The sequence below is a fragment of the Rissa tridactyla genome, chromosome 2 (genome assembly GCF_028500815.1).
Source record: "Rissa tridactyla isolate bRisTri1 chromosome 2, bRisTri1.patW.cur.20221130, whole genome shotgun sequence".
Lineage (NCBI taxonomy): Eukaryota > Metazoa > Chordata > Aves > Charadriiformes > Laridae > Rissa > Rissa tridactyla.
The window spans coordinates 115,850,083-115,874,488 of record NC_071467.1 but is presented as its reverse complement, the minus strand read 5'-3'; the positions used below and the strand labels follow the sequence as shown (position 1 = coordinate 115,874,488).

The 24,406-nt window shown below is 40.4% G+C and overlaps 1 protein-coding gene across 6 annotated transcripts in view; it reads left to right on the top strand.

Annotated features, from left to right (window-relative positions):
• Positions 1–24,406, top strand: part of ELMO1 (engulfment and cell motility 1) — a 311,635-nt gene that overhangs the window by 105,640 nt on the left and 181,589 nt on the right. For all 6 annotated transcript variants that reach the window (XM_054193522.1, XM_054193524.1, XM_054193523.1 and 3 more), the window contains 6 exons: positions 1,375–1,474; positions 7,192–7,343; positions 8,223–8,301; positions 12,228–12,278; positions 13,911–14,033; positions 15,325–15,456. In XM_054193522.1, the coding sequence (XP_054049497.1) occupies positions 1,375–1,474; positions 7,192–7,343; positions 8,223–8,301; positions 12,228–12,278; positions 13,911–14,033; positions 15,325–15,456 (637 nt within the window). The remainder of the gene's footprint in view (positions 1–1,374; positions 1,475–7,191; positions 7,344–8,222; positions 8,302–12,227; positions 12,279–13,910; positions 14,034–15,324; positions 15,457–24,406) is intronic.

Genomic DNA, 24,406 nt, shown 5'->3' with positions numbered 1-24,406 from the left:
TCAGAAATACCTAAATGGCAGATTGTATCAAATCCAGTAAACTGGCTATTTGAGTTGGCACATTGAAACTGGTTTTCTGCCTCATTCCTCTGTACTGCTGTAAATGTCTTCCATCTGAGTGGATGTTCACTTATTTGTGTTGGGTTGGTGCAGGACAGTAGGAGAGCAAATCACAGGATAAGGATTACCAATTTACATTCCTTAAGTATGGCTATAGTATTAGAGTCAGCTTTTTAACATACTGAGCACCGTAGTTCCAACGTATCTGACAGAATTTTTCTGATTTTATCTTTTTATCAGGTAAGCTGTTGCATTAAAATCAGTGGGGCTGTTCATGCTGTTCAGATTGATTGTGTGCTTATGCTTGTTAATGGCTTAGTAGCAGAGTACCTTGCAGGCGGTGTGGCATGCCCTTAAAGGTAATACGCTGCTTCCTTTCGGCCTCTGGGCTCTTGCTGCTTGTATTGAGCCGTTACCTCATTGAACGGCTTCACTGAAATCATTACGGCTGCTGACTGGTCGGTGCCCTGACTATATACAGAAATCAAGCTAATCTATAAAAGCAGGTTTTTCACATGGAAAATTCCTGTGCAGCTGGTCAGGTTGGAGCATATTCTTTACATCGAGTTTAAACCTGTTTTGAATGTAGTTAAGTTCATACGAAGACGCATTGAATCTCAAATCTCAAATTTACGGGTGTAAAATGCAGTGTAGTGGCCTGCAAACCCTAAACAATTTGAGCTGCGTACTTGGATAAACTATGGGAACTATTCCAATTCGCTTGTCATGATTGCCCATAGATAAACAAAAGGAGATGCATCTTCAGGTTCAAAGAAAGAAATCGAGGCATTAACTAGGGGGAAAGTGCTGCTCAATAGAAAATCTCTTCTGGTGCATTTTTAAAATACATATGCTTCCTTGTAAGAGAATGAACAAACCGCTGACCTTCTGCCAATCTGCTTGATACAGAGGTACCAAAACGTGGCACTTCTGTATGACATTCAGTCGGGAGCATTTCTGTAAGTTCCCAAGAAAAAGCTCACTTCTTTTCTTCTATTAGACCTAAAACTCTGAATTTATAAGAGAAGTTTAATTAGGACTATCTGATTTCCTTGAGCATTTCATGTAGCGTTCTCCTGGGGATTAGTTCTTCTCTTACAAAGTTGCTTTCTTCTAGGTGACTGGTCTTGATGTCCATGCTAAATTATTTTTGGAGACTATCTGTTGCACGGCCTCTCTTGCTCTTCTGCTACCTCTTAGTCCATAATTGGCTTCATTTTCCTGCCTTTCTGAAAACTTCCTGCTGCTTTATTCCCCTGGTCATTGCCCTGCCGCATCACTGGTAAATGTTGTCATGACTCCTGTCTCTTGCAGCTTTGGAGATATGTTGTCCTTTACACTGACTGCATTTGTTGAGCTGATGGATCATGGGATTGTATCGTGGGATACATTCTCTGTGGCATTCATTAAAAAGGTAAATTTGTAATCAATGCTACCTGTTCTATATTGGTTTAAATTTTTGAGGTGAGTTGTGTTTGGGTTTTGGTTTTGTTTGGGGTTTTTTTTTTTTTCTTCCCAGGTGCATTATGTAGGTCGTTGGTCAAAAAGGTACATGAAAATGAGATTGAAGTGGTATTTCAAACTAAATATTTGTAGTTGCAGGATCTGGTCCAACTTCTATGGAAATCTATGGGAGTGAAATGGGATCAACGCTGTATTAGGCTTATTACACAAGAAATTGCTTTCTCAATTACAGTGTGACCTCCTTGTGCAGATACCATGCAGTTAAAGCAAAAATTAGTATTTTGATTTAATGTAAATTAAAATGAGTAATAGCATATATCTTGAAACAAAAACATCACTGAAATGTTTCCTCTGGGTATATGGGAGGAAGAGAAATGAGTTAGTTTACAAATTGAAATTAAGCTGATATCTACTGAGATTATCAACTTGAACTCTGGTCCTCCTGAATCTTGCGGCTGAGGTCTGTGGTTTTGAAACAGATCTTTCCACAATTTTTTTCTTTTCTTACATATAGGAGATGCACAAGAGCAGCGGAAACATGGGAGTACTCTTTAAGTACAGAGACTCAACAGACTTCTGAAAATATTTTTTGTTACTGATTTAACTCTTTTTGTTTACTGGGAAAAAAACCCCAGCAAAACAAACCACAATTTTTTACAAAGAATTTTCAAACCAGATTGAACTCAGAACTTAAGATAAAGTGTGTTTGTACAGGTTCAAAAGATAGCAGAGTTACTTCACTAAAATGATATCAGAAGCAGTAATGGCACGAATATAACCTGTGGCAAAGATCTCTTCACTTTAACAGTATGTCAGAGTAAAGACTTCTAATTTAAATTTGTCTAGAAAATTGCTACCACCAAAGGAAAGTACAAATTTACTTTTGTTGCCAAAAGTGAAAGAGGAGTCAATGATGAAAAAACCATTAGACATTAAAGCTCAGTTTTGATCATCAAAAATGATGGATGCTATTTGTAAGAAAAATTAGTATAATTGGTCTGGGTTTTGGGCTCTCTTTTTTGCCAGCCTTGTAGACTAGATAGATTATGATGATGGATGGTTATTGTTATCTTTTCATGGCAGAGAAAAAAGTACAACTGATTTTTAACTAACTTCATGAGGTCAAGCCCAGAATCGCTTATTTGCTAGTGGAGCCTGCTAAGAAGTCTATGAAGAAACTTGCTAAAATGAGTTTAAATCAATCTACTTTGTTAGTGACTCAAAAGGATGGTCTTTGTCTAATCCTATCAACATCTTTTTCCCCTGTGGGTTGTATAGTAACTACAGAAGAAAGTGTCGTTTGCACCCTTGTTAACGGCTCATCTCTTCTGTCTGGCACTTCCATAGGTTTCCTTGGACAGTGACCCAATTTAAAAAACAAAACAAAAGACATAAACAAAAGCAGTTTCAGAAAGCAACTGAGAAAACCAAAACTGGCCAGTAAAAAAACAAAAATGAAACAGGTGGACAAGAAAGGGACGCAGGAGAAGAATAAGACAGTTAGAAGAGAAACAGAAGGACAAAGAATGACAAAAATAGAGGAACGAGGCAAAGATGTGTCCTGACCTGCCATGTATTTGGGAGACAGAACAGCAGAGCCCTCAGTGGGGCTCTGTGGGAAAGGGGCAAACCTAAAGAAGCACCTTTGGACCATGTCTCTCTGGTAGCAGCTTTGCTCTCACTTGCTTCCGACCGTGGCTTTTGACAGGCCACTTGCTTTGAGGTTGCTGATGTGCTTGCTCAAGTGGTTGACAGGGTGGATAAGGAAGCTGATAAGTTCCTGCTATAGTTGAGGGGGAACTTTGCAATCAAGTGCTTCTGCCCTTTGAAGCTGTCTTTCGTGTTAAATGGGAGCCGAACTGGAATGGGGAGGAATTAATCTGAACTTTTTTCTTGAATAGTTTTCTAACTTCAAATGTGGAAGCTGGAGGAGACCTCAAGGGGAACCTCTGACTGCTTCTAATGACTCACTGCTTGGTGTTGGATGCAGTCTCCTTCCCATCATTTGCATACATAAAGACTGCTATTCCAACTGCTGCAAATAAGAATCGACACTTTCAAGGAGAGCTTCTTCCTTATCTTAAGGGAAGATAGCATTATTTGAAAAAAATTCATCATTATATGCAAGATTCTCTCAAAACCTTTTTCTTACTTACGGCAATAAAGGTTATTTCCAGCTTCAATAGTTACTAAAGGATTTGAATGCCCAGTTCTTGGAAAATGTCATGGTAATTGGATATCAAAATACACTATGCAAATTTGGTACTCCCATTTTTAGTTCCTATGAGAGGAGAAATAAATGTTGTAGTATTGGTTGAGATAGAGTTAAAAATATCTCTTAGAATTATTTATAGAATTGTTGTTTCATAACTGTGTGATGCAGAGTCTTAACCTTGATGAATTGTTTACTCTGCCTTCTAACATGTACTGTGCAGGAAGAAGGGGGTGGCAGCAGAGAAAGTACCTCTGTGTCTCACAACTATCAGTTGTTTTTTCTGTAGCCAAGTGCAGCTCTAGTTTCTTACTTGAAAACGAGATACGCGCTTGAAAATTTTACTATGCATTAGGATTTAACAGAGAACAGAACTTTGTCACATTTTTCTGTACGTTTCTGACATCAAAATGGTCCAGGCTAATAAGTAATGAACATACTGCTGCTCAGAAAATCAGATGTGTTTCCTTCGCAGTTCTTTCCCTGTGTGGTTTTTGTTGGTGGCAGGATTTATTTTGTTTGGGTGTTTGGGGTTTTTTTTGTTTGGGTTTGGGTTCTTTGTTTTTAATTTTTGGTTTTTCACTTTTGAATTCTCTCCTGTCCCTTATGATGCTGAAATAGCAAGAGAACTCAGATGATGTTGTTTAGTTTGCTGTGGGTTTTTTATCTACCTTCACTATACGTGTTTAGCTCCTGTCTCAGCAGAGCACTGGGGCTGGATGTGTAAAGGTATTGTGATTCCTGATTTCCCTTAAAATATATTGGAAGTTAAGCACCCAGCCACTTTTTTTGGTATGTGGCTGTATATGTCCCCATAGGACTATGCAGATACTAAGGTTATAGGTATTTTGCTGAACAAAGTTTTATCCTTAATGAGACACATCCACGTGCCAGGTTTTCATGTGAAAGTGCAAAGCAATGAGGTTGCTTATTTCTGGAGGAGAGGTTTTATTTCTCTGATCTTGCATTATTTTTATTGTCATAATTTTTGATAAGTGAGTGCGGGATTATCTTTGGATGTTGGAAGCCCTCCCTGCACATGGTGCTCAAGCGGAGAACAGCAAATAACACAAATGTTAACTCCTATTGATTCTTGTCTCTTTTCAAGAAGGGTCTTTTTTTTCCACATCCAGAACTTTCAAGTATGGTAATAGAATTTCTTTTTAATCTAATTTTGCTCCCTTTGGAACTGGCATGCCTTATTTAGCAGGGTAGACAAGCCTATTATTTCTGGCCAGCCTTCGTGCTTCAGCAAGGTGGTTATGAATATACATAGCTTGACCTAGCAGATGTTTCGCATGTATGTTCAGTGTAATACGCCATAGCTTTTTAAACATGCAAGCCAGCTTCATACCTTGGGTTTGTGTTTATGATTAGAAGATGTTATGGTCCAGAATCAGAACAATAAATATATTTAAGGCAGCCTGTCTTGGACTGAGGTTGCAGTTATCTATACTGTAAGGTTTCTGTAGGCCCCTAGTATGAATGTGTCCCCGTGAAGCATTTACGCTGCCATGTGAAATATCATGGGAAGGAGTGCTGCACCAAGAATAATTCATACATGCCAGGGCTCCTAAAGAGCATGGTGACAGTAGTCTGACAAGGGGGCAGGCACAGCCTGGACATGCCGTCTTCCTGCTGTGCAGCTGATCCATGGATGCCTGATGACTGTGAGGCATCCGGAGCGCTCCAGGTTTATTGTGTGAGCACGGCAGAGCTGCTCTGCGCGCACCGTCTGTGTTGTGGCCCTTCTGGGCATCTGGTACCTCTGGCTGCGGTGCATCAGAAAACAACTGGATTATCATTAAGAGAGGTAGGGTAGGGTAGTACAGTGCTTCTGAGATACAGCTTGTTACTCTAAACAGCACAATGCGCATCATTTACCAATGTAAATATTACTTGGGCTCAGGACTCGACGGCAGCAGGTATTGAAAGTCCAGAGTAGGAAAAAGCTAAATTGAGTTGCATCTCTCCTTCTATTCTCTATGCGTGCATAGGTTGGTTCTTTATTTTCTGTAAAGTCAATTTGTATTTCCTGAATTGAGTTATGTTCAGCATAGCATGTTCCTATTGTGATAATGCAAACCAAGCAGCAGAGCAGACAGCAGTGCCGCGCTAAATTAGAAGAAGAAAAATCTGTCCCTCTTCCCTTATTCTCTCCAACCAAAGTTGCAGAAAGGGTGTTTTGCTCTGTCAGTACTACTCAAAATGTCACAAGTGCAGAACAATGTCGTTGTCCACGTGTCAATATTTAACTGTGCATTTTACAGGCAGCTAGGCAGCTTTTCCAAGCACAGGGAGGGTATGCCTTTCATCCTCCAGAAGGAAAACGATGCCAAGGTCTAAGCAAGCATCCAGAATCGGAAACAGTATAATCACATTAGTGGCTTGTAGCATGAGTACTGAAGAAGCGCGTGGACTTGAAGTTTTCTGGAAAGAATGCATCAAACTTGAGACAGGGCCACTGTAGTCTGTTACTTGGCTGTAAAGAGCGAATAACTGTGGTCACACGACATTTCTTCTGTCTGACTCTGCTTCCTTGGGTACCTTTCAGCTTGACTGGTGATGGTATCGGTGCAGTCAAGGAAAACCCAGGCAGTTCTCGCTTCCTGCATCAGCAGAAGGCGAGCTTCTTCCAGGGAAGCTGGGTCCGAGGGCTGGGTAGCACATGGAAGAACGCACATTGCCACATCTTACTGCACAGCTGTGTTGGCTCTGCAGATGTGAGCGTGCAGCATGTCATTGCCACACTGCAAAAAAGCAGAGGTCAGGCCTGGTTTTGATTAACGTGCCGTTTATTTGTGGCAGCTTACAGTAAACGTGAAGGATATTAATGCATGAACCCTTAGCAAGACTGGGCTCTGGACAGAGTTATGGAATCAGTTGTGCTGATAAACAATCATCAACAAAGTTATAATTTGTAACCTGGAGAGAGCTTTCAGTGTTGCTGGTAACAGCAAGGGGAAAAAAAAAATGCATATTTTGCTAGAGCGTGTTTTGCCAGAGAGATAGATGTAAATTCCTCTTTTGCAACAGTTGTCTTGAGCCTAAATATTTCCAATTAGATAATACTGGCTGCACAGATTTCTACTGGAGAGAATGAGAAATATTCTCTTTGTCCTCTCCAAGGTTTTCCTCTCAAAAAATATAACCGTGCTAATTCTTTAATGTTGATTTATCGTGTTCATAATGTAATGTTGAAGCATATATTTCGGTGATATGAATACTGACATAACTTTATGGTGGTTTGTGATAGCTGAAGAATCTGTGCCACTGTGTCCTTTGAAGGTATCTGCAGAGCTTGGATGATTGCTTTCAGGCATTTACTGATACCTGGCATGTGGACAGGACTACTTTTATTCTAATGCCTTTCTAAGCCACGTCCACATTTTTCTTTCTTCCCTTTCTCTGTTTTTGTGACAAGATGTAAATTTTCTACGTTTTTGAATTTGTAGATAGCAAGCTATGTGAACAAATTTGCCTCGGACATCTCTATCTTGCAACGGTCACTAGCAATCCTGGAATCGATGGTGCTCAATAGCCATGACCTGTACCAGAAGGTGGCACAGGAGATCACAATTGGGCAGCTAATCCCACATCTGCAGGGGTGAGTGTCTTCAACTGCCACCTGATATGGTAGATTATTCACACACACGCTCCCCCCCCCCGCAATGACCACATCATTTGGAAAGAATGGTATAAAGACAACCTCGTCTATGACTCCTGCATCCACTCTAAGTGGTTGGATGACTAGTAACCGACTTTCTGGAGTTGCCTGATCATTGGTTTCTGTGGTTGGTTTTTTTTTTTTTGGTTTTTTTTTTTTTTCCTTCACTAAGCTGCCTGTGTGATTGGAAGTGGGGAATGAAGAGAAAAGCACCCTGTAATAATAAAATGCTTAATGCCATTAGCATACCGATGGGGTTGTTTTGCTTGCCAGCCTCTGGGAAGTGTGTAAGAAAAAAACTGGTCAACTTCTGCTGAAGGTATATTTGAAAAGCATTTTCTTAAACAGTGAACTGTGGTGGTTAAATGGATGGAAACTGCCTCTTGTAGCATAGGGTAATGCAAGTTGTGTGTGCCTCTCAGCTGGGGCATTTTCCACTCACCTGAAAAGCTGTTAATACCATCACCTCCAGAACCCTTTAAGGAAGGTTACTCTTCCTACCTGTAGTTGTTGGGCATCTGGCAGAAGCTGATTGTCTGGGCTCCTGCTATGATCAGTGGAAGGTCAATGGCACTTCAAGGGTGTGATGCATTCCACTTTTCTTGAATGCTGAGTCTCCCTCTGGAACATCTTGTCTCTTGATAATAGAGACAACCTGGTCATGACCAGCTTTGACCGATTACCTGACTTTTACGTGGTTAACATTAAGTGCAAACAGTCCCTCTGCTTCTGCCTGCAGTAATGCAACTGGAAGATCAATTTTTACAGCTAGTGTGTATTCACGTTCTTCTCTTGTGTTTATAATTTTATTCCCAACAGGACAGACCAAGAAATCCAGACATATACCATTGCAGTAATAAATGCACTTTTCCTTAAAGCACCGGATGACAAGAGGCAGGTAAGTTGGTGGGTCTTGTATATCTACATATCTGTAGGAAGAGCTGCCTCCATCTTGCACCGGTAGTAGTTAGGGATTAAGCATTCTTCTGTGCTTTTGTAGCTCCTTGTAACCTCACATGAACTGTATTGACTGTGGCTGGCTGTAGTATTTATTGTACTGAACTCTTTGCCAACACAGCTTGTAAAACCAGGCTATTTTTTGGTAAGCTGTTTCCCCCCCCCGGATTTTTTAATAAAAAGTGCATTCCTTTTGAAAATGGAAATATCTTGCCATGTTAGTGTTTCATGACTTTTATAGTGTACTATTTTAAGTTAACTTTAGTGCCAGAGACCAGAAGTCTAAAAGGAAATATTTCAAGATTGTGAGTTGCTGTTAAATGAGGATGGAATGTGATGTGTTATGAAATAGGGAAGTTTTATCCATGTTTATGAAGTCATTAGCCTGTGTTAAAACAGATTTAGTCATTTATTTATTTAACATTTCTGTCACCAGGAACAGTGATGGTAATTCTTGTGGTGACATACTGTTAGTGTCCAGAACAACTTCACTGAGCGCTGCTGATCAGTTCTGACAAAGGTTTCCCTTAGATTTATTTACATTTTTAAATGCTGGAGTTTGCTTAAACAAACATCAAAGGCACAATGGGTAATTGGTCTTTTTTTGGTTCAAAACTATTTTTAAAATTGCAAATGGGGAGTAAAACCATAGTTTAATATTTTTTTTAAAAAAAAAAAGCCTTTTTTCCCCATTCCTTTTTTCCTTCTTCCTCCAATACAGTCTTCAATTATTAAGGGAAAAGGGTACGTAATGAAAAAAAAAAAAAAAAAGAAATAAAAGCTTTCTTTCGATTTTGGCCTAAATCTATGATAGGTCTTTGTAGGAAGAACAAAGATTTCACTTTTTACATTTGTAAATAGTTGCTACTGCTTATGTTTCTGTGAAAAGCATGCTTTGGTCATATTTGAAGTTGAGAGGCAATGTCAGATGTAGATAAGATTTTAACAATAATCAGTGGCTGTGTGTTCCTGAATATGACGGTGCCACAGGGTATTTCCAGCAAGTAAAACTGTATTTCACCAACGGAGTAACCACCTAGTGAGGCTGTCAGTAGACCATGCGGACTTCACTTCACCTCTAGTACCTGCTGCTGTGACACAGAATTGTTAGTCATGAAGTTCATGATCATCAGCATATAATGATCTGATTTGTCTTGAAGGCTAATAGCTCTGACACTTACAAGAAAACTTCTTTCAGCCTTTAATAACATATAATAAGTAGTCAGAATTCGTTAGGTTTCTCCTTGTATCTACCTTGTGGTTAATTAGTAAACCATACATAAAGAAGGTAGGTGTCTAGGTGTCCGTTAGCTTCAAGATAGGGATACTGATACTGTTTACTGAATTCTGTCTTTCTAAGACAACAAGTTGTGGTGATGCAGTCTCATGTAATTATCGGCGGATGGGTACTCAAAAGTTAAGGTTCAGTACTCACCACTACTATGCTTAGGAGTGAGAAACTGCACCAAACCCCATAGGAGTCTAGGAGCTTTGGCACCCTCTCTGCTGATGTGGATGCCTGCACTGCAATTAAGGAAAGGATTTAAATTGGTGCTGGTATCTGAATTCCTTCCCCTCCTTTTTTTCTTTCTTTTTTCTATCTCTGTAATGCGAAAAGCCAAGGGGTTCAAGGTTTTTCTTTTTAATGAGGACTCCCTGGCTGCTTTGCTTCCTTTGCCACTGTCAAGGACCAAATCATCTAGAGAAGCCTAGGTTATTTAAAAAAAAAAAAAGAAAAGTAAGTCTTTATCAGAAAAGAGCTGAGAGTTTGGGCATTGAAATAATACTGTGAATGTTTGAAACACCTTTTTTTGGCAATCGTCTACATTTTTGCAGACAATTTGCTGTGAGAAATGCGATAGCAAATTTTGTCAAATAATTCTTGTTCTCATCTGTTACTACAATACTTATTTTAGAAGAGGCAGCTCAGCAGCTGCTAATAGCCATATAGCCTTCTTGGAGACAAAGTTGATTTTGATGCAGTAATTGGTTTTGTGAATGCTTGTTGCTCCTATCAGTTTTTGTTCCAGTGACAAAAACCAGTATCCCAGTAACAGCTTTTTAAATTGCAGGTGTAAGAAAGAAGTGACAATTTCATAATCCTCTCCTAAAACTAAAATAAAAGAATTCACCTTTTTTTGCTTTGAACGCAGAAAAGATTACCTCATATTCTTTACCTGTCCATCTTTTGGCAGCGAACATATTTTGACAAAACCAGCCGGTCTGTTCCCTGTAACATGAAGTCTATCATGTGCCTGGCACTCCCCCTGCAGCTCAGCCGTGCATTTCCAAAAGAGATGGAAGCGTCTGTAGCGTTCATTCCTTTGCTGTTACGGGCAACTGAAACCTGCTCAGCCAGAAAAGACCTACAAACTAAAACAGAGTTTCTCTTGTCTGTGATCCCTTCTTCCTTCCTTATCATTCCCAGGTTCTGTTGCAGCACCCTTTATATGGTATAAAGAAAACAGTCAATATCCGTGATTGCCTCCTATCTCACAATTAGAATTGTTTTCTCTCTGCAAGCAAGTTCTCACCCTTAACGCTTGCTTTATTTACATTATTTCTGCAGCCATGTTTCAGCAGTACAATTCTCCGTATGTTTTATGTAGTGGTCTCAGTTTTCCTGTTTTCTCGTTTCTTGTTTGCTGTATAAAAGTAACCAGTATGTACTCTATATTGCTCTTCAACTCTCATAAAGATCAGCAGGAATTTTTAAAAAATTATTTCTCCTGAAGAGGAATGATATTTTTGATACGGTGCCAACTGCACAGAATCACAGCGCATCCTAAGAATGTCCTTAAGCATGTGTCAGCGTTGATGTGGTTTGTTGTGCTGCATTATGTAAGGCTGTGATACATGAGCTCTGTTTCCAATCAATGATCTACTAATCTTTATTCTACTATGTTTATACATACCCCTTTGTGTATGTATAAACACTGTCTAAATAGCAGTGTGCAATATGTTATCCAAATCCTTAAACAGTACATCTTGGAAACAAGAATTTAAAAATAATTGCATGATGATAATTGCTATGTTCTATGAATGGCATATGCTAGCCTATGTCCACATCCACACACACACACACATTTCTGTATTGATGGAAAAGATCATGGAGCTTAAAAATGAGGTATGGACTTGTAGGTATGATTCAGATTAGATTCTCATGATTGATAAGTATAAAATATCCCCTCCTATGCATTGTAGGACGGTTTGCAGCATGGGCAGCCAGGATCAGCTGTTTAAGAATGACAGTAAAAGCGTGTTCACCTTGATAGTGACTTCAGACAGGTCTATAAAGAGAAGTTAATTTAAGACAAAATAGCAGACCAATGTCAACGTTGCTACCAAAATACGGGGGAGAAGTATTATTTGCTGTGATGAAACTGTACCGAGTTCTAGGCTGATTTCTTGAGTGAAAGGTAGAGCACTTGACTTTAAAACAGACAAAATAGTAACGTAAATATACATGTTGTTTGACATCTTGTTTTAAAATCCTGGCTGGCTTCCATTCCATGCTTCCTTCTGTGCTGTCTGCAGGGGGAAGGTTATGCTTGAACAAGTGTGTGTAAATACTCTGTTTAACCCACAGAGGTCTCTTCTGAGGTCTTTCACTGCTGGTTCTGGATCACCAAAGTCCTCGGCTTTTAACTTTCTTTGCCCCTTTTCTCATAGTAGAGTGATCTTGAGTTTGTGACCCCAAAATAATGCATACAGTCGTATAGCTGATATGCTGCTGCTTTTCCTTTGTAAGTAACGTTGCAGAAACTTAAGACTAAAACCTATTAAGTCAGTGTTCTTCTAGGTATGGCACTAAAATATCTGCTTCTGGCTAATTTTTAATTTATTTATTTTTTTAAACTAAATCAGGAAATGGCGAACATTTTGGCACAAAAGCAGCTTCGATCCATCATCTTAACTGTAAGTATATGATTTATATTTATATATAATAGCAGAGGGGGAAAAAGTGACTCCAGTTTTGGCGTTCGTAGGTTTTATCTTAATATATTTTAATTGCACTTGTATTTTGGTATGTTTTAAAGCCTGCAGTATACAAGATAAAGGTTTGGTTGTTGAATGGGTTCAAAACTGATTATCAGAAAGGATATTTTCCCAGTCAAATAAATTGTAGTTTCTTCATGAAAAAATAACACTGAATAAATGCGAACTTTATTGTGCAGATGAGGGGTTGTCTGAGGAATTTATAGCAAGCCCCCTGTGTTAAGGTTTGGAGCCGATGACAGCTGAGCAAGCCACACAGGGCTTTCTGTCTTGCAAAATGAACCTCTGTATTTTTTGGTTCTACAGATAATTCCATCTTGATATAAAGTTGAGCACAATTTGTCACCAGTTGCACAAAAAAAAGTGTGAAATATAGCTCAGAGTGAAGTTAATGAATATGATATAAAAGACTTGCATCTGCTATCATGGAAAATCAGAGGAATTTTGCCTTTGACCGTAGAGTAGATTACATCTGCAAGGGAACCAGGGAAAGCGCTCTTTCTCTGTTATGAGATACTAGGCAGCGTAAAACAAACCAAACAACAACCAAAAAACCCCTCGCTCTTTCTCATTCACTGTCATAATTTCAATGATGCGTACAAAAAACCCCAGAATTTGTTTCAGAAGGCGTATTTTTACACTGCTTGTATTCATAAGAAATTTGGTATAGGCATATGGACAATGTTCTTAGGTGTTCATTTACTATCGTAAAATGCTCCAGTGCCTTTTGGCAGACAGGCTTATTTTATTCTCTGGAACTGTAGAATATCAGTTGCTGTATCCATCTCCTACTTGATGACTTTCCTTACGTGTACTCTGCTGTGTTCGGTGACCTGGTCTGTTTCCCATAAAGAACCACTTGGTGTTTTCTGGCGCACTAGGGAATTCTTAAATTTTTTATCAGTTTGGTATCTGCCTTCTGAATGGGACAATTCTGCACGTATGGGGCATTGTATGCTAATGTATTTCTAAGCAGTCTTCCTATATATATACACTTTTATATATATGTGTGTGTATATATATATACACACACTTATACTATACTTGTCGAGTATAGGTGGGATTGTGGTGTGATGTTGACTCCTGCAGCAGTAGCCCTGTTAAATCACTGTATTTGCTGGTTGTGTTTGCAGCCTGAATACTTCTCTGCTCAGGCAGCTACACTCTTAAATATTTTCTTAATATACTATTTCGTTTTTTAATATATATACATACAGAGCTCTAATGGTTTTGTTATGGAGTTAATTTTCCTTTGAAGTCACCTCTCAGTACTGATTTTTCATTTTATGCCACTTCTCATATACTTGCTCTAGTGTCTAGAAGGAGAAAGCTTTGGTGTGTTGTTATTGTAAAGTCCTGTCTGATAAAGTTACTTATATAGTAGTACCTAAATCAGTAACATTAGTACTGGTTTGATTTTCTTCTTTCTGGAGTATACTTATACACGCTACTGCGTAGCAAACACATGCCTACAGAAATGGAAACACCTGAGTGCATCTAATGTAATTGTCTCATAAGATGGCGTTCACCAGAGTCTCTCTTTCTTTGCAGCATGTTATCAGGGCACAGAGGGCCATCAACAATGAAATGGCACACCAGCTTTATGTTCTGCAAGTACTTACCTTTAACCTTCTGGAAGACAGAATGATGACAAAAATGGATCCACAGGATCAGGTAAGCATCTGGCATGATCTGGTCAGAACAGGAAGAGGACAACTGCTCATTGCTGCGCCTAAAGCTCTTTATGAAGGAAAAGGCGCTGCTGGGAATGCTTACACCATTCATTTGTACATTCTCTCTCTCTCTCTGTGAAATTGGGTTACATTTTCTGGTTGTTAGAAGAGGTACTGGCTATTGCATTCCTTGTGCAAAAGTACAATAAAATGGCCAGGCCGTTCTTCTTAGCATGTATTTCCATGAACTGAATTTGGTGTCATCCTGAGCTGAAACCATGAGCCACAGTCCAACATTTGTTTCTTTTGTGTACATCGCAGGAGCAACAGAGATGTGTAGTCCTTCCTAAAAGTACTTCTGTAGAGTTAAAATGAATGTTTAAATGAAAACTATATGGCATGCTAGTGTTGAAGTTAATTTGTTTTACAATAAAATCCATTTTTGTTACTGGGAACCTAGACAGTAGTTGTTCATTTGTTTATTGCTTGCTGTGTCTGAACACCAGCTTTAATATTGTTCATTGTGCAGAAAGAGACACTTACTCTCCTAATAGATTCAAGTTTAAATATAAAGTCAATGAGCCATAGAGAAGATGTGTTTTGTTTCTTTATTTTTTGTGGGCTTTTTTTAGGCCCTGTACAAGGGAAGAACCCAATTTCGTTTTTAAGAGAGAGTTGTGTTAAGAATTGCTGATAATTTGGAGACGAGGAGGTGGGAGAGTGAGATGGTTGTAAAAATAGGTAACATCATGCTGTAGGATTTTACCCTTCCTGTTTCTTAAGTTTGAGGCAGGGAAGTTTGGTTCTCAGGAATGTACGTGCAGTTAACTAGTGTGTATCTCCATAGAAGGGGACTAACACAGTGGTGTTAGTATTGATGACAGGGTGGTTATCACTTTGTTGAGACATTTCTAGTGATGTGTGACTGCAGTAATTCCTCTCTTGCCCATTCCTATGCTAGCAAAAATGGATAGTTAGCAAAAGGAATGCAGAGTGCTGAGCCATTGTGATTTCAACCTTCAGTCAGTGGCCTTGCTAACGTGGGTCCAGCTTCTGGAAGTCAACACTTAAGCATCTGCATGTGAACCCCACAAATGTGAGGACTTTGGAGAACAGGAACCACAATGTCGTTCTTGTTGACTGTTTCTCTGAGTATGAAGTAGGGAATTTAAACAAAGAAAGACTGGTCAGTGGAGGAAATAGAGTGTTTTGAAACAACTTTTGTGGTATTGGTTATTAAAGCAAGAGGTAAGTTATTTTAATCAATTTTTTTTAATCTTGTCTTAACATAGGCTCAACGGGATATCATATTTGAACTCCGAAGAATTGCATTTGATGCAGAATCTGAACCTAACAACAGCAGTGGCAGTATTGAGAAACGCAAATCTATGTATACTCGAGACTATAAAAAACTTGGATTCATTGTGAGTATTTTTGTGTGGTGGTACACTGAAAGTGGGTGAGTGCCTCTGTTGTAGTACATCCTATAATCAGTCACTTCTCTTACTTGGTCTTCTGGCCATTTCCTTCAAGGGAATAGTGCATCCTTTTCTTTTCTTCTTTTTTTTTTAATTAAAAATCCTGTTAACCCCAAGCTACTGCTTTAGCAGACATTAGGTTTAATTGGAAGAAATAACTACCTGAGGTTGAAGCATATAGTTTTGTATGACATGCCATAATTAAAATCTAACTTTTAATGATATCTTGGATAAACAGGCATTGTCTAATGGATCTGTGGCAGACCTGCATAGTGATTGTACTCTGTTAGTAATAATGTGGACTGATGAGCACAATAAATCTCATGTAGGACTCTGTAGTATTTACTTGTAGGCCCTTGTGTTTTGGTTGCTTGAAGTCCTTTCATCTGTGAGTAGGGGATGCAGAAACTCTTACCCTCACTTAATCAGACCAGTTGGAGTTCTGGTCTTGCCTGGAAGTGTTGGGGAACAGAGCACAATCTGGCTAAACTGTGGCATATATTTATATTAATTAATAACGTGTATTTTTCCGCCTGTGGAAACAGAGCATGCACACGTTCACTGCAATCAGTATCTTGATTTATTTTTTACTCTAGGTTAGTATGCAGTTTTCTTTCTCCTTAGGTAAAATTGTATGCTTCATATCTTATGTGATTCATTACTTTGCTGTTGGCCTGGCAAATATACACGGAATATAGTACGGTAGCCACAGTAATAGACAGGGTGGTTTTAAACACTGCTGGTGGAAGCTGAAGCTCGCTGTGCAGTTCGAGAGCTCTGCTCGGCTCTGTGGTGTAGGGCTCAACGTCACGCGGCCCTTGTGGTTTTGGGAGGCGGCTTTCTTGGTTCTGATAGTTGTTTTCATTACTGATGAGTGAAGAAAAATTGCTGGTGTATCTGTAAGGAGTGAATAGACGGGAAGGGAGGAACTCAGCATTTTGGGACTGTAAGCATGATAATAAAACTAGTGCTTTGAAGAAGCTTTTGAAGCTCAGTGTGGTTTTTTTGTTTTCTACGAATCTGTTCTCAGTTCCTGTGCGATAGAAGACCATCGCTATCCCAGCTTCTAATAGGCAGCTCCTGTAATGAGCAGAGGACTGTGCCCTCGAGACCAAAACTAAAAGAAAATGCAAGCCCTGGCTTAGAGACAAATGGGCTGGATATAGAGCCTCCAGCTTGTGGTGAATGAGAAGAGAGGTGGGAGTCACTGTCATAGGAGGAGGGAAAGTAGCTGGTAGCAAAGAAAGAAATGGTGACAAACACCAGAGGGAACAATGGAGTATGCTAAAGTCATGGCAGGGCTGTACATGCAGAGATTATGCCATATGGAAGATCAAGGAGATCAAATTCAAAACTGTTGTTCTCTAGCTCAGGCTGATCACTTTCGGATATCTGCTGCTCGTTCTGGTTTTATGAGATGTTGAAGACTGTCAGCTCCCACAGCCATCACTGGCACCTAAGTATCTAGCACCTCTGGAAATGTGATCTTGCTTTCTTAAAGCTGGAGCTGGAAAACTGAGCATGTAACGGAGCATCCAACAGAAGCTGAACTGAGACTAGCATGCCAGTCTGAATTCCAATATTTTTCTGCTGCTTAACAGGGACTAAAGATCACAGAATCACAGAAACTTCAGAGTTGGAAGGGACCTCTAGAGATCATCTAGTCCAACTCCCCTGCTAGAGCAGGATTGCCTAGGGCACATTACTCAGGACCGCATCCAGACGAATCTTGAAAATCTCCAGAGAAGGGGACTCCACAACCTCCCTGGGCAGTCTGTTCCAGTGCTCTGTCAGCCTCACTGTAAAGAAGTTTTTCCATGTATTTGAAAGGAACTTCCTATGTTCTAACTTGTGCCCGTTGCCCCTCGTCCTGTCACTGGGAACCATTGAAAAGAGTCTGGCACCATCCTCCTTCAACCCACCCTTTAGGTACTTGTAAACATTAATCAGGTCCCCCCTCAGCCTTCTCTTCTCCAGGCTAAAGAGTCACAGCTCTCTCAGCCTTTCCTCGTAAGGGAGATGCTCCAGTCCCTCAGTCATCTTAGTTGCCCTACGCTGGACCCGCTCCAGTAGTTCCCTGTCCCTCTTGGACTGGGGAGCCCAAAACTGGATGCAGTATTCCAGTTGTGGCCTCACAAGTGCAGAGTAGAGGGGGAGAATGACCTCCCTCGACCTACTGGCCACACTCTTCCCTATGCAGCCCAGGATTCCATTGGCCTTTTTGGCAGCAAGGGCACATTGTTGGCTCATGGATAATTTGCTGTCTACCAGGACCCCCAGGTCCTTCTCCTCAGAGCTGCTTCCCAGCAGGTCCACCCCTAACCTATACTGGTGTTTGGCATTCTTCCTTCCCAGGTGGAGGACCTTGCACTTGCTTTTGTTGAACCTCATTAGGTTCTTCTCTGCCCAGCTCTCCAGCCTGTCCAGGTCACGCTGGATGGCAGCACGGCCCTCTGGAGTGTCGGCCACCCCTCCCAGCTTGGTATCATCAGCGAACTTGCTGAGTATACTCTGTCCCATCATCCAGGTCATTAATGAATATACTGAACAAAATTGGACCGAGTATTGACCCCTGGGGGACACCACTGGTTACAGGCCTCCAACTAGACTCTATGCCGCTGATCACAACCCTCTGAGTTCTGTCACACAGCCAGCTCTCGATCCACCTCACTGTCACCTCATCTAGCCCATACTTCCTCAGCTTCCTAATGAGGATGTTATGGGAGACAGTGTCAAAAGCCTTGCTAAAGTCAAGGTAGATAGATCTGTGTTGTGCAGGCTGGCATTAGTTCTTCCAATGCTTTTGTTTGTCCCAGAGGATATATTTCAATTCTGCAGAACTGAAATTATTAACAGCAGCATGTTTTAGTTGATAGGGTTGTGAGGAAAACACTCAGTGTGAATCAAAGTTTGTACTGTCTTGTCCAAATTTGCAGGAACTCTCTTGCTGTGCCTGTGCAGCAGGGACTTATCCATTATCTTCATTACTCTCATTTGGGCTGTTCATTGGGAAGCCTACTGAAAACACTCAGCAGTTGTCAAGGGTAACTGCAGCACTGTTTACCATCTAGTTACGACAGCCTTCCACAAGGGAATGGGGAGCAAAGTCTAGGAGGGAATGGGAACTGGCATCAAAGCAATGAAGAAAATGGGGGGAAGGCATAATTAGAGACGTGAAGAAATACGGGAAAGTGAGCTGTGAAAGGAGCACCATAGCAAGAGTCCCACTGGGAGGCAGGTTATCGCACTAACAGTATGATGAGGCAATGTACAAATAATAAAAATGTCACTAGTGATCTGTGAGGAGAGTTATTCTACTCTTGTATGGAAGTTTTAATTTGAGCGAAGAGTACAGGTGACACTGCATGTACAACTTCTCTCACAGCTGAAAGGGAATTTGAGCTTCCTCATAGAGCTGGGGAAATGAGCGGGGCCTGCTGTGAAATCTGACTGGTGATCTCCAGCCTCGCACACGGGCTGTGCTCTCGCTAGACTCCAGTTACCTGGCTGCCTTCACCCCATCTACTTCTTTTCACTCCATCATTAAAGTGTCTTCAGTGCTTTCATAAACTGCAGGTAGAGGGACACGTTAGCAAACTGATCTATGCTCTGAATACCAGGAGGTTTCTCTTCCCTCTCTTTTGGGTGTGTGGCACAAGAAGAAACCCAGCCAAATAGGAGGCTGCCTTCAAATGCTGTCTTCCTTGGTGGTCAGGATGCTAATTTCTTGAACTGATTGAACATTCTTTCCGAGGGGGAGAGTAAAACCACGGCTAGCCATCAAGTTGCTCCTGGACTGCTTGTTCTCTTTCTGTATGTGAAATGCAAGAATTCTGTTCATTTCTCTTGGCCACATCAAAAAGCTTTGCCCCATTACAAATGTAATGTCAACAAGAGACAAAGTCCAGACATTATTTCAGAAGTTTACAATATCATTTGTAAAACTGCATAGTTAGAAACCTACATCCCATTACAGAAACCACAAGGCCTTTCCAGATGGTTGTGATGACCCGTGTGAAGTTTATTATAGGCAAAGAGATTTTCAGCTGAGACAGTCTTGAGGAGGTTTATTAAAATGCTGATGAATACAACAAAAGATGACCCAGTTAGGAGATCTAAGATACACTCCACCCTACTGAATGATTTTCTGAGTCAATTGCAAATTAAATAGCCTGAATTCCTTCTTTTTCCCCTCCTTTTAAAAATCGCTTTTGGCAGAGAAATCCCAACCAATGTTTATCCCTGTCAGTTCTGGTAGCAGAAGTAGAGTTTTGTAGACTTTCAAATAACAACAACATAGTTCAGCGTTAGAGATATTTAAAAGATAAAGCCACATATAGTGGTAATGATAAAATCAGTCCTAGAATTCCCGATCTTTTAAAATTATTTAATTTTGTACAGCGTATTGTATGTGAACCTTTTAAAGTTTTATTGCATTTGGGTTAACTCCCATAACCAAGGCAGGCAATAGATACAACTCAAGAAAATGATATCCTGTATATTTTTGTCGTATTTCTTTAAACATCACTAACTGTCCTTGAGAGATTGTAGCGAATGTGTGTACTTAAAGTTAGAGGCAGACCTGACCAAATTCTAGAATACTTAAATAGGTTAAAAAGTTGGGGAAAAAAATATTTCACCCTAGAATGTGTTTCTTAAATTTGCAGTGTGTATAGCTTCTGGGTTTTTTTGTTTGACTTTTCTTCAATAGAATATAAATGGTTTGTAAGAGTGCAAAAAATCAACATGGAAAGTGATTTCATAATTCTGCCATGCCACACTGGGATTTATTATTGTAGCAAAATAAAATGTGGGTTAGCACAGGAGATATGAAGTCAGTAAGGAACTCTGATAAAAGGTGACAATTAAAAGGAAAATTGAGAATGGTGGGATGTTCTTAAAAAGGCAGGCATGGGCTTGACTTTCAAAATATTAGTGGTGATGATGTAAAAAAAGTGAACGTATGCTGATGAAATCTGATGAAACAGATTTGGGAGGCATCAATAAAAGAATTGCCATGTCATTCACAAATTAGATGACCTTTTGGATTAGAGAAATAGAAATAAAATTTTATTCAGTGATACAAAGTGTAACGGTGTTTAGGACTGCTGGCAAGAATTTCTTCTGTAGGCAAATATCTAATCTATGAGAAAAAAAAAGATGTTGTGCAATATAGCCATAAAAAAGTCAAATGTAGGATATAACTGGAAAGATATTTTCAGCTAAACTCTTAAAGCCATTTTTGCATTTCTAAGACGTCCTCTGGAACACAGTATAATTTTAGTTACCTATGCAGTGACTTGTGGACTGATTGAATGTAGGATGAGTGCAGAGGGTGAGGCTTGTGCAGAAGAGGGAGATGTCTCACAAGAGATGACTTTAAAAGGTTGGCTTGTTCAGCTGACTGGGCTGAAGGCTGTGGAAATACCAAGTGCATGAATGCTGAGAGGAAAGAAGTCATATATACGCTAAAAGGTGCAGTGATGACAGTTTATGGAAAAGATTTTTAATTGGAATGATGGGTACAAAATTCATTAGTACTTTAAAGACGGTGCTTGATCCTTTATGAAAAGGTTTATATGCTACGTTTGACAATGGTGGATCCAGGAAACAAAACACATGAGGAAAATATGTGGAAAAAACCAAAACCAACCCAAGGTGGCTTAGAGAAGTCTGAAGGGAAACATAGAATCATAGAATGTGTTGGGTTGGAAGGGACTTTTAAAGGTCATCCAGTCCAACCCCCCCCCCGCAGTAAGCAGGGACATCTTTAACTAGATCAGGTTGCTCAGAGCCTCATCAAGCCTGGCCATGAAGGTCTTCAGGGATGGGGCCTCCACCACCTCTCTGGGCAACGTGTTCCAGTGTCTCACCACCCTCGCTGTAAAGAACTTCATCCTAATGTCTAATCTAAACCTACCCTGCCCTAGTTTAAAACCATTGCCCCTCGTCCTATCACTACATGCCCTTGTAAACAGCCCCTCCCCAGCTTTCCTGTAGGCCCCCTTTAAGTACTGGAAGGCCGCTATAAGGTCTCCCTGGAGCCTTGTCTTCTCCAGGTTGAACAACCCCAACTCTCTCAGCCTGTCTTCACAGGAGAGGTGCTCCAGCCCTCTGTTCATCTTCGTGTCCCTCCTCTGGACATGCTCCAACAGGTCCATGTCCTTCTTGTACTGAGGGTTCCAGAGCTGGACACAGTACTCCAGGTGGGGTCTCACGAGAGCAGAGTAGAGGGGGAGAATCACCTGTCTTGATCTGCTGGCCATGAATAATTAGATGAAACATGAATAATGACTTAAATGGCAGCATAGCTGATTTGTTAGACATTACAAAATCTTTCTAATGTGAGAGGAGAAGCAGCACCAGAATAGATAGTTTTGGCGGATATGTCTTGTAGAGATCTCTGGAAAGAAACATAAAAAAGAGTTGAGAGTAACTAGAGTATGCCTTAGGCAAAGTGCAGACCTGGTAAGCTTCTGAGATTTCTTCCAGATTTTTTTTTTCTTCTTCATGTCCCAGGTGAACAGGTACTTTGTTTTATCTTTTGATCTTATTTTTCAAAAATCCCTTGTTTCACAGTGCAATATCCAAGTAGTGCTCTGAAGATAAAAGCTATTCAGTTTTCTCATGGGTTCTTCTGTGGTGTTTCTCATTGTCTCTTTGAATAGTTCATTAGCTGATGAGATAAGGGGAGGATTTTTCCTGTTGAATTTTCTGGCTAAGGAAAGATGCTCAGGACCTTCTTTTTTGGAACACTTCTGCTTTCCTCAATGCATGATTTGTTGTACGTGTGAGTCTGCAGAGCTGAGTGTATCAAATCAGGCATTTGGAAAATGAAGAATCTACAGTTAGCGACTTACTTTTCCTTTACCTGTCTTGAGGTCTTTCTTAAGTCCGCTTGTCTCTAGGCATAACTTTCTCAGCAGGCCAGGTCTGTGGCTTTCTTAACTGAGAGATTTGGCCTGAAGTTTAGGTTGTCTCTGTTCCACCAGCAAATGGGAAGTACTTGTTCAGGACATTGCCTTTGCAAGTATGGGCCATCTATGTGTCAGAGTGACTGTAGCGAGTTTTTTTTTGGTTTTGTTTATCTGTTTTTGGTTTGTTTTTTTCCCCCCCAGGGCAAGTGAAACTTAGTCATTCACTATATGGAATAGAGAGTCCTTAGGTTGTTGTAGCCAAGAATAACTTAAGACAAAGTCAGTAGCTGCCTGGATAACTGCCCAGCATGATATATTCCCCTTGAATCCATTTTGCTTCTACTTGTATGTTTATTCCTGTGGCTGTCTCAAATAGAAATTCCTTTCAGGCTGCCTTCTGTATGACTTTTGTCTCCTCCAACAAATTAGAATGATTGTGCACAATAACCTCCTTCGTGTCATGATCTATTCCCCAGAGGAAGCCCCTTCTCTGCACTGGAAGAAGGAGGTTATCAGGGAAATAATTTGTAATCATGTAATTTATATTTTGTTATAATTATTTGTAAGAGGGGCAAGCTCGGATGATTGCAGCAAGTGCTGACATACTCCAACATTTAATTGCTGTCCTCTTCAACATATCTAGTAGGTCTCTGGTGTGTATAATTTCCTCATGCTCACTTGGAAGCTACTCATGCCTCATCTGTGTCTCCACCCCTGCCCCAGGATTTGGGAATGAAGAAATAAAGCTAAGCTGTGGATAAGGTCGGGGTGGGGGGGAAGGTTTTGTGGTTTTGTTTTAATGTTTGTTTTCCACTACCCAAATCTAATTAATTGCCAATTAAAATAAATTGACTTTCCCCAAGTCAGGTCTGTTTTGCCTGTGATGGTAGCTGGTAAGCGGTCTCCTTGTCCTTAACCCATGAGCTTTTTTATCCTTTTTCTCCCGATGCTTTGTTGAGGAGGGCAGTGGGTGAGCAGCTGGGTGGGTTTGTGGCTGCTGGCCGAGGTTAATGCACTACACCTTCTTTCTGTGTTTTGCTAACTCTGTCTTTAGGCAGCTTCTGGGCTCGCTCCCTGAGCAGTGGCAGCTCCCTCTTTCTTGTGTTCTATTGCAGTCTCCGTGCGGTGCTATCTCACTTTCCTTTTTGATTCCTTATCCCCTCTGGCCTTTCTCTCTCCATTTCTTTCCCTAGTCTTTGGTTTTGATTTCCCACTCCCCTTTGGCTCTTTGTTCCATTTTTATCTGAGGTTGGATTTGTCTCATTCCAGCATGTCTGGTAGCTGATCCCCATTATCTCATTCATTCGGTCTCCCTGAATTTCCTCTTTTTCCACCCCCACTCCCTCCTCACGATGTGGTTCTGCTGTGGGGTTTCCCTTGCCCTCCCTCTTTCCACCACCTCCTCCCACCCTGTTTGTTCCTGCATCAGTATAAAGCATGCTCATTCAGCTGTCTCTCATTTCCAGCCTTTGCACTGGAAGTTGTCGGGACTTTCTAAAGACAGAGCCAAACTGCATTTTTCCTGTGTTTTATTTTCAGAAATGAATAGACTGGGTTTAGCTGCGTGTTCCAAAGATTAGTATTTGCCTCAGCATGGAAAATTTCAGTTGCCATGATAAGTGCTGTCCAAGCTATTAACAACTGAGAACAGGATCTAGTAATGGGAAGTGTTGGGCAACTGTAATAATAATCAGCACTATGAGCCCCACCTCTAACAGACCTGTAGAAAAAACGCTTTCCTCTTAATTGTTTTTAACATAAAGTGGGGGTTTCTGACTTGAATTACTGAACCATAGTTAGATTAATTTTTTTTTTCTAAAGATACAGTGTTACTTTTTGCGTATTATTTTGGGCTATGAAATAGCTGCATCCTCATTTTGAAGAATTTAACTTAAACTTCTGATTTATTGTAACCTAGTATTAATGATAAATCATATGACCACAGATTGGAGGCATGGGTTTACTGGGGATGGTGTGCG